Source organism: Monopterus albus, unplaced genomic scaffold (assembly GCF_001952655.1).
Source record: "Monopterus albus unplaced genomic scaffold, M_albus_1.0 scaffold319.1, whole genome shotgun sequence".
Lineage (NCBI taxonomy): Eukaryota > Metazoa > Chordata > Actinopteri > Synbranchiformes > Synbranchidae > Monopterus > Monopterus albus.
The window spans coordinates 334,809-345,550 of record NW_018128199.1 but is presented as its reverse complement, the minus strand read 5'-3'; the positions used below and the strand labels follow the sequence as shown (position 1 = coordinate 345,550).

Here is a 10,742-nt window from a genome sequence, read left to right as displayed (position 1 = left end):
AGATCTGGACGATGCTCTGTCCTGTAAACAACTCCCAGATGGTAAACTGCTGTGTGACACTCTAACGATGAAGATGATTTCTGATTAGATATGGCTGATGATGTTTTTAATAGGATGATGGGCTGTTTTATTCAAAGACTGTTTTAATTTTTAAAACAGGAAACTTTGAGGTGGGAGTTCACATTGCTGATGTTAGTTACTTCGTGGATCAGGGCAACGCCCTGGATGCCATTGCCAGCCAAAGAGCCACTAGTGTGTACCTGGTTCAAAAGGTGTGTGTTCACTGGCACATATTATTAATAGTTAACTTCATAGTATCATACTTAAAGATACTAGCTGAGCTACTACTCACACTCTACTACTGTGTTATTTGGCTGACTTCTTACAGATTAAAATTTAACTTTTCATTTTCTTCTTCAGTACTCAGTGTGTCCATGTGTCTCTACAGGTGATCCCCATGTTACCTAGGCTGCTGTGCGAAGAGCTGTGCAGTCTGAACCCTCTTGCCGACAGACTCACTTTCTCTGTCATTTGGAAAATCACCCCCGAGGGGAAGGTAAGAGCCTTTACAATTCATCGGCCTGTGAGAGCTGCACTCAAACAATATAAAATTAAGTAGAAAGTGATTGAAAGTGTGATGGCTGTTTAAATTGAAAGTGAATCTTGATGCTCCTGCTGCCACAGTCATGGCATTTAGTGTTTCCTTTTTTCCTGTTTTCATCTCATTGGTGTCACTTCACCTGTCTGACCTCCAGATCCTGAGTGAATGGTTTGGCCGCTCCGTGATCCGCTCCTGTGTGAAGCTGAGCTACGACTATGCTCAGAGCATGATCGAGGCTCCCGACAAGATGTTCTCTGCAGCGGAACTGCCACCCGTGGATCCTGTGCATCCCATTGATGAGATCCACCAGGCTGTGCTCAACCTGCACTCTATTGCCAGGAACCTCCGAGCTCAACGTTTCACAGGCGGAGCCCTCAGACTGGACCAGGTCAGACAAACATACCTGGTGTTTGACTATTTGGTGCCACCTGCTGTCTTTTCTAAAGCTGTTTTCACACCTTTTTTTTAACTTCACGCAAAATTGATTAGCATGGTTCTTGATGTGTGTGTGATTGTCATGAGTAATAACTGCAATGCGTTCATGGCATCACAAATACTTTAATCTGTAAGTTGGAGAGAAGCCAAGAACAGTTCAAGGCAGAGAGGCATGCAGACTTGAGATGCCGGTGATCACGCACATATAACATCATCAAAATGTAGGACTTGGTCCTGGACTGCTGGCTCACCCTTTCTACACAGAGTGTGTCTCCCCTTTGTTTAGCCTCTTGTACTACCTCCCAAGGCGGACCAGAGGCAGAACAATGGCTTTGTTTCATAGTTAGGATTCACTTGAAATAGGGCAAGAACTTTTAAGAGCTATCTGGAAGAGACTTAATATGGAAACTAGGTTATTCAGATTGTTAGCTTTCTTCCTTTTTTTGTTTTTTGTTTCAGATGAAACTCTCTTTCACCCTGGACAAAGAGACCATGATGCCTCAAGGCTGCTATATTTACCAGTACAGAGACAGTAACAAGTGAGTAACAAACCTTCCTCAGATGCATCTCTGTCTATGTGTTTGTTCTGTTTCTCTTCTAAAATGGACATGAATTCGATGAGACAGATGTGTAACTTTTGGTGAAATGCATTAATTGGTCAGTCAGCAGTGCATAAATATCAGTCCCCATTACTCCCCTTTTCTCATTTCCCTCCTGTAGCCATTTAACCGTCACCCATAATTATTCTCTAGGTTGGTGGAGGAGTTCATGTTACTAGCTAACATTGCCACAGCTCACCACATCTGCCGCAAGTTCCCTGAGCTGGCCCTGCTCAGGCGGCACCCTCCGCCAAAAGCCAAGATGATGGATGAGCTACAGGAGCTGTGTGACCAGTTGGGCATCAATATCGACCTGTCCTCTGCAGGAGCATTGCATGTTAGTACTCAATATGCAGATGTGTTGTCTGCTCTCTCAGGAACATTTAGAAAATGTTGATCTTTAAGTGCCTTCAAGTGAGTAAATTCATTATCAGTAATTACTGCATTACATTTAATGAACTGTCCATGTGTCACAACATGAAACTGTTTCAGCACCTCCTAATGTTTTCTAGCTCTCTTGCGTGATCACACAAAGATGGAAATGTGGTGTTGACAAGGAGTTAGGACTTGAGGCATGTCAGCAGGGATCCAAAGTTCAATAAGGACCTGACCAAACCTTTTAGTCACTTGACTTACTCAAGTGATGCAAAACATACACATATTGACGGCTGAATTATCTTTTCATTTTTTTTCTTTGCAGAAGAGTCTCACTGCTACTCTTGGTGATGATGAGTACACCAGTGCCAGACAACAAGTCCTCACCCACATGTGCTCCAGACCCATGCAGGTTAGAGCTCAGCACCCACTGCTGAAAGGCACCTTCTATCTTCATATTAAAATATGATGCATTTTATGTTATTCTGTTTGAACTTTTGTCTGTTTTCTTGAGTGGAATACATGTACGTAAAGTGAAGAGTGAGAATAACTTCACGATGAGAAAATGTGACATCCACTGTTTTGTAATAGTTGTTGCCATGAAAGAAAAACATTGCCTATAAATCAGGGATGTAACTATATTTGTAATATCATGATAGAAAAATGTCTTGATAAAGTCGCGGGACTATGACAGTATCTATATATGGTTATTTTGCTAGTATAACATCCAGGTCACAGAATTTGAACTGACAGCAAATGCTCCATCGTCGACTTTTATAGCTGCTGTGTGGCAGCATTTCAGTTTTCCCATTTCAAGAAATGACTCCTTTTTGTGCCTTGTCCTGGTGTAGTTTGGCATTTCCTTTTTCATCTGGTTTGCCAAGCAGCAGTTTGCTCACTACTGCCCCTGGTGAGTCAGGGGGACACCCGCTTCAACTGGGCCAGTAACCTACTGAGAACCCGACCACGGGGCGCAGCCACCAAACAGGGAAATTTAAACCTGCCAAGTAGTGGTGTAAGAAAATATAAGGAGATATAATGCATATGGTGGTGTGAGCTTATTGAGACATTTTTTCTAAAATTTGAATCTAGCTACTGCAGTATTATCAGCCTATTTATCTCATAAAAGGACTGTTACTGAATGCTGCATTGTCTTTTATATACATTATACAAACGCTGTTATTTAGTAAAAGGCATTTTATCATCTTTTTTTCTTTTTTAATATTGTGACAAATATCGTATTGTGGCAGTATCGTAATGTGAATTTTTGGTATTGTTACATCCCTTCTGTAAATAGTTTATTTTTGTGGGACTGAGAGTTTTAAAGCCACTTTTAACACGAGTCTCCTACAGTAACATTGAACTCTCAGGTTAGATTCTGTGAGCATATACAGTAGGATTAGATTCTGTGCTTAATGTGGATTGTTGGTGTTTCCCAGATGGCGTTGTACTTCTGTTCAGGTGTCTGGAAGGATGAGCAGTTGTTCAAGCACTATGCCCTCAATGTTCCTCTCTACACACACTTCACCTCTCCCATCAGACGCTATGCTGACATCATTGTGCACCGGCTACTGGCTTCATCTCTGAGTGCGTACCTTGATCACAGAGAGGCTGTAAATACACACCTTTTAAACAAATGACAGAATGCCTTCTTATGGACAGTTCTTCAGTTGTGTTCAGGACATATTTGGTCCATGTAGAGAGAAATGCAGTAGAACAAGCAAAGCATCCTCAGACTTGGTGCTAAGTTCTATACTTTCTACTTTGTGTCTGTCAGTGAAATGTGAATAATTATTTTTCCCCTATGCTCATTTTCATGTCTGGCCACTGGGTGTTTGCATACAGGGTGTGGGCCTCATTTAGAACTGTCAACAGAAGAAGTGGAAAAACAGGCATCCCACTGTAATGACAAAAAGACGCTGTCCAAGAGAGTCCATGAGCTCAGCTCGGAGCTCTTTTTTGGAGTGTTTGTAAAGGTGGGTAACCAGATCACAACATGCTGTTGACAAGTTACAAAGTGCTGCACTGTCAAAGCAAGAGGACAGAATGAAGGCATAAATAATAAGACCCAAACAGAAATACAGACACATTTATTAGATGTACTTGTAGATTTAAGGAAATCTATGTGATTAAAAATGAGTTTTAAGAAACGATTTTAAGAAAGGCTACAGAGTCACTACTCGGGTAGCGAGTTCCATAGAACAGTGAGGACACCGCTGTGCTGTGGTTCAGAAGGGATTGGTGTATCAGGAGTATAAGTGGAGCCCTGACCATGTATAAGATGTAAGTAGGGCTTTGTTAAAAGTCTAGCTGCAGGAGTTTGGATGAACGGCAGGTGAGCAATTGACAAATGGCTGAAGGCAGAGTAAAGAGAATTGCAGCAGGCCAAGGAAGCAGAATGAGGCTGTGGCTGACCTGATAGATCGACAGCAGTTAAATATTGACACTGTAATTTTAGATATTGTCCTCAAGTGAAGGAAGCATTGCAGAAACCTGGAAACATGGTTGTTAAATAATAAAACAGAGTCAGATAGGATTGTAAACAACCAAGTTTGGACTGCAGAGGAGCTGTCAGAGAAGGTAGATCAAATAAAGGCTCTTCAGGTTTTGGTTCAGCTCTCCAGGTCAGGAAGACAGTTGAAGAGTCACTGTATCCGCAGTGCATTCTAGAATATTTAGCTTTTTCATTAAATACCCATCACAAGTGTTTGGTCTGTGGATGGAGGGATAGTGGCAGTGCAATATGGTTTTGATTCTGGGTGGTCAAGGATTTGGAGTTTATCTGTTTTCTTCTAAAGAAAATAAGTTCTGGCAATTCAACTAAATATCTACATTGTTAAATCATCCACAGTTTAAACCTGCTCCTTCAGATCAGATCAGAAACATACTGTCAGTACACAGAAGAATTTTCTTGGTCTGTTCTCCACAGGAGTGTGGCCCCCTGGACTCTGAGGCCATGGTGATGGGGGTGCTGGATCAGTCCTTCGATGTGCTGGTCATCCGCTACGGAGTGCAAAAACGCATCTACTGCAAGGTCAGCTGCCATACACTCCATTTACAGGAAACAGTTTCACTCTTAATATAGTAGTAGTGCTTTGAGATTTTCAGCTGCAATCAGTTTGGTTTACAGAAATAAATTGCAGTTTCAATATTATACTAAAGTGTGCACACATACTGTAGTGTCTTGTTTGTCTTCGTCTCACACAAGCACACTATTATTTACACAGAAAAGGAGAGAGAGAAATTAGCCAAGCCAGAGAGTGATACTGGTAGCAGTGGGTCACCACAGTGGTAGGTCAAGTGACAGTTTCTGAAACTCTTTGTTTTCCTACTTCAGTCTGTCACAGGCCTGGAATCATTCCACCATCGCAAGGTAGGGAAAATATCAGAGCTGACTTTGGTTTGGACACAGGAGGAGCCAGAGAAACCCCCACTAGAACAGGTGAGAACCACAGCCAATGAAAATACTTGTATTATGGTGTGGCCTGTCAATGGGATAATAGGACTTAATATTAAGAGTAATGTAGAAATTAATTTCAGGTTTAATAATATATTTGAAATGACTTCAAGATGACAGTAATACAATGTGTGATAGTACAGAAATACTGAACTAATAATAATGGTAGGTCTGTACCCGACTAAGGATTTTGTCAGCCAGCTCGTCAGTGCGACTATATATAGTAGGATGTCAGGAAATCAACTTGCATGAATTTAGGTGAGAATTTCGACCACATTAACATTGATATTTAAATGCAAAAAGAGTGAGCACATATTTCTGAGCATTTAAAAATCAATAAAGACAGCTGCATATGATGCAGTGGTAAAATTGTGACCTATTTAAATTGACAATATATATTGCTGGGCTTCTATATGGATTTGGCAGAATAATGAGACAGCAGCACACTTCTGTTGAAACAATGCTCTTATAGGCAGGTTTTCTTCTGAGACATGGTTATAGCCTAGTTTGAAATGTTTTTTTGTTAGCTTCCAGGTCCCGTTCAGATGGATGCATGTTGCAGAAACAGTCGGTAAACAGCTGCGCGTTGCACTTTAACAGAGGTGTATAAACAAACCGGAGCCACATAACATTAGGCTATGCAAAACCACCCACATCGTCGCCACCGTTCAAGTCTTTGCTAAATAGATCTGACCTTAATGTACATCCATGCATCGGACAGTGTCATGGTTGAAGTGGGAATCCCCCCCCAACATGCGCACCCCAACCCATGACCACGGGGAAACATTGAGCCAGTTGCTGCTTAGCAAACCAAAACGAGGAGAAGAAGATGACAAACTAACGCACGGTGGGGCTGCTTTCTATTGTAATGCACACTAGCTGACAAAAAAAATAAAATAAAATAAAAACAAAGGCTCGACTCGAAGAGTCCAAGTCGACTGAAAGATCTCTCGACTAATGACTCGACTATTAGGGGGCAGCCCTAAATAATGTTAGTACAATATTGTTTAAGGCGTTATGGCCTTTATGCCGTCTCCAATGTGTTCTCCCTTCCAAAAAGTAACAGCAAAAAGACTAGCTAGTGGTGTTAAGGGTTAGGTGGTTGGGATGTGTTTTGACACCAGTCATTTTGAGTGTTAACGTCACTGTTCGCCATGTGTTGTTTCTTCTCTAGGTGATTTCAGTGTTCAGCTTAGTGGAAGTGCAGCTCAAAGCCGACAGTGCACCCATGAAATACAGTGCAGTGCTCAAGAGGCCCGACGACAGCCGTTCATAAAGTCAGTGTGTAAACTGATTTGCACATTTTCTTTTATTAATTGTCAATTTCAACATGTAGATTAGAAGCAGTGTTACTATGGTAAGCATGAGTCAGATCAGAGTCAAATTTCAATTGAAAATCCCACTGAGTTTCAGTCTCAGCTTAGAGTACCACTAGTGATTTTTCAAGTTTTAACCTACTTCAAATAATCCATACAGATGACAGCTGCTCATTTTCCAGGGTATATTATTGTGTTTAATTTGGGTTTTAGATTTGGTTAGCAATGGAAAGCAAAAGTGAACATTTGTGGGCATGTGGGTATGTGCAAGTTGACTTTAATGCTTTAGAAAAGAGCCTAAATATTGGCCAGCTTGAAAATAGAAAAAGTTTATAATCTCCTGTGGTATGTTTGGAAAATGGTTGGGTGTCATCTAAATCACATGGATTTATAGAAGCAGTCTTCTGCATGTTGTGATGAAAACTAATATGTTAAGTCTAAACAATGTCATTAATTGACTACATGTTTTTGTAGTGAAGTATGGATCTCAAATTGAATGTGGGCTCAGGTCTGACTATGAGAAGAACCAAGGCAGCAGTGGCTTTTATTTTGCTCTTAATTACTTCACCTATTCAGTTGGGTTTGGGTGTGATATAATTGCTGTGCACAGTTTAATGTGTGATTTTTTAACTATTTTCAGTTTAATAGGAACAACTGGTTTCCTGATTCTAGATCGATGAAAGATGCATATTTATATTTGCAAAACAACAGAGAATAGCGCACCACAGAATTAAACTGTACTTGGTGAAACTACCTGAGTAAAACTGTTTACCAGTAGCTGTAATAGTAAAATGAAAAGTCATCAGATTCACAGAGCAGGTATAGTACAGTAAAGTGGGGATATTGTGTAAAACGTAAATATGGCTATTGTCTCTGAGATTTTAATGAGTTTTATTTTGACTTGTGTGCTTTTCAGTGCTTCCAACTGCTGTGTGTTTTTTATTTTGTTTTAATGCTCAGACTTGATTTATGCAGCAGAAAAGCTGTTGGTCAATGTTCAAGGTGTGTTTTCCGCTAAATCATGGTACAGATCAGTCATTATTATCAACTGTGGAGCTACACATTTTAAAATGGATGCAGGTCCCACATTTGCTTTAACTGAGTTTCTCATACCGAGTAGCTGCTATGTCTGCACAGTAGTTTTGTAATTTTGGGATCTCAGATCTCTTGTGTTTAGTGGATTATTTTTAGGATTGTTAGAGTTTTGAAACATCGCCAGCTAATGTATTTAAGTTATTTTGTTATGTGTGGACTGAAAGTATGTGACACTACCTTGTAAATGTATTTTAAACCAGAAAGTGGTTTGTTGTCTAAAACAACTGTGCTTTTGTAATTTGGTTTGGAAAAAAAGATAATCTCTCACATGTGAAAATCATTGAATATACAGATTGGTGACAGATGGAAGGAAAACTCAACACAAATCGTCTCAGTAAGGTGTTAGACCACCGTGTGCCACCAGAGCAGCTTCAGTGCTCCTTGGCTTTTACTCTCCAAATCTCTGAACTCTACTGGAGGGATGGACACCATCCTTTAAAAGATATTCCCTCAGGTGGTGTTTTGATTGTGGTGGTAGAGACACTGTCTAACACTTCAATCCAAAACCCTCCATAAGTGTTGAACTGGGTTGGAATCTGGTGACTGTGAAGGTCACAGCAAATGTCCACATCATTTTCAGACTCACCAAACCATTCAGTGACCCCTTGTGTCCTATGGCTGGGGGTTTTGTTGCCCTAGAAGAGGCAACTCATTGAGGTTTTTCATTTATTTGTCACTCGTCTGTATATAAGTCAAAAGCAACTTCATCTCTGTTCAATGTCTGTGTACCTTTTCCATAATTACACTGGCACATGTAACTTTCATTCTGGTCAATGTTCAAAGTGCATTTCTCTGCTACACCACTCTGCAGAGCAATAGACGGGCGTTTTCATCTCTATTGGAGGTAAATAAATACATGAAATCCACTGGGGAAACAACTCAGATTGTTTGCGTGTATTTGTTTAGTTTTTCCTGGGCATCGATTTTAAGAGCGCTACATTTTGGTGGTAGAGTCACTGAAGATGAGGAGTGGAACACAAATGCTACTCACACTTTAATGAGTGATCCCCGCTGGTCGTTACATAATGATGATGATAACCATACTGTCTGTGGCCCTGCCCTTCTATGTTTAAAAGAACAGTTAATCCGTGTTCTTTATTACCAGGGTGTTTCTGTTATTAATCCACCATAAACTCAGTGCCACAGGATATGGATGATAGTGAGGGAGAGAGATGTTACTGCAGCAGGTGATGAGCCTGCCTACAGGTATTCCACACTCTGCCAATGAAATAATGCTGAGAGCTCTTATTTGAGGAAAATGTCCTAAAACATTTTAAGGGGTTTTATGTCTAGATGTTTCCATGAAATTACAAGTCTGCTTGAAGCTGTAATTATCAGTATGTGCCTATTAACAATGGGTCACATGACTACTTGCATATGAAATAGTAATTTCTTTGTACTGATGAACTACATCACCCAAATGATTTTTTTTCCCCTCAGCTCTACAGCACTTCAGATGCATCTCTTTACTTAATGTTTTGTTTGTCTGATCTGAAACTTCACTGTTTCGGTTCACTCTCATCGCTGTAGTAGCATCATTGTTGTGGAAGTTTTCAGTGAAAACAGCTCTGATACCTGCTACATATCCAGGCCACAGACTGTATATAAAAATGGACAATGCGTTACCACTTTCTGGAACTGCAAAAGTGAAACCAAAATGTCGTGAATACAAGGCAGCCACCTTCCTTTTCTGACGCGTTTTGCAGCCAGATTTGTGACCTATACTGCAGCTAGCCACCAGGGGGCACTGCAGAGAGGAAGAGTTTATGACTAGCTTAAACAAATGGCGCATTTAGCTCCAAAAGAGTCATGTACTTCTTTAGAAGTTGGAGAGCAGAACTGAAAGAAGTGGTTCATCACTTGCCCACCTAATGAATTCTTTTTAATGCTGATGTTGCTCCATACCTGATGGATATGTAAATAACCAACTGTTATCAAGTTTTGCATATCAACTTAAAAGATTATATGGTTTAAATGGTTTTGAAGTACGTGTCTTTTTTTTTTCCCCAGACAGTTTCATACCTCAGCTTCTTAATTGTGGTACTTTATTGTGAGCCTTTGTAACTTTTGTTGACTAGCAGTCACTGTACCTTCACGACTATACTGTGAAAACAGTAAATGCTACTGGTCAACTTAAGGCTGTAGCAGCAAAACCATGTATTGAATCAAGCAAAGGTGTGCTTTATTGCTTACAAATTCAACTTTTCATTAGTAAGAATAAAAAGGTAGCTTTCAAATGTTAAACCATATACAGTCACTTTAAAATAAAACTGCCTGGTGTTTATCAATTTTGACATAATTCCCTAGTGTTATTAAGAAAGAAGTCAAACATCAGGCTGGTGAATTCAGACAGGATGTTAATCTTTGTATCCAACATCAAAAACTGGTAAGCTTTAATTAAGAACATTTTCCACTGCACACAGCGTCAAGCTGACCTTCCTTTGGGACGTTGCCCAGTAGCACATTGAGCTGAAGTGAAGAAGTTCTGTTCACTAGTTTTTATTTTACCATTTTGACTTCCTTGCAGGGAATTCCTTATCAGAGCTGAACAGACTGACGCCAGTGAGGAACCAGCAGTGAGTTCCATCTTAGCCAAGTATACTGTTCTGTCTTTAAACTTTAGACTCACACCATTTAATGACTTTCATTTTATAGTAGTACAGATAACTCATATTATCCTGCTACAGGAAGATTTCTCTTGAGGCTTGAAGTGCAACTTTTAACCTGATATGAAACTGACAGTGAATTGTGCACTTTAGAGAATTTTGTTACAGCTTTTTACTGACAGTGGAAGACCTGCAGTCTAATTATGCAAAATAAGGCTGTGGCTGGTGTGAGAGATTTTTGCCCCTTCCTAATGTGAA

At 40.2% G+C, this 10,742-nt stretch overlaps 1 protein-coding gene across 1 annotated transcript in view; it reads left to right on the top strand.

The window, feature by feature from the left end:
- The window catches only part of dis3l2 (DIS3 like 3'-5' exoribonuclease 2), a 13,128-nt gene extending 4,353 nt beyond the window's left edge, over nucleotides 1-8,775 (top strand). The window contains exons 10-21 of the mRNA XM_020624067.1: nucleotides 3-41; nucleotides 160-272; nucleotides 449-556; nucleotides 756-989; nucleotides 1,496-1,575; nucleotides 1,789-1,972; nucleotides 2,336-2,422; nucleotides 3,450-3,597; nucleotides 3,856-3,986; nucleotides 4,940-5,044; nucleotides 5,348-5,452; nucleotides 6,642-8,775. Of these exons, the coding sequence (XP_020479723.1) occupies nucleotides 3-41; nucleotides 160-272; nucleotides 449-556; nucleotides 756-989; nucleotides 1,496-1,575; nucleotides 1,789-1,972; nucleotides 2,336-2,422; nucleotides 3,450-3,597; nucleotides 3,856-3,986; nucleotides 4,940-5,044; nucleotides 5,348-5,452; nucleotides 6,642-6,743 (1,436 nt within the window). The 3' untranslated portion in view covers nucleotides 6,744-8,775. The remainder of the gene's footprint in view (nucleotides 1-2; nucleotides 42-159; nucleotides 273-448; nucleotides 557-755; nucleotides 990-1,495; nucleotides 1,576-1,788; nucleotides 1,973-2,335; nucleotides 2,423-3,449; nucleotides 3,598-3,855; nucleotides 3,987-4,939; nucleotides 5,045-5,347; nucleotides 5,453-6,641) is intronic.
- The last annotated feature ends 1,967 nt before the right edge of the window (nucleotides 8,776-10,742 follow it).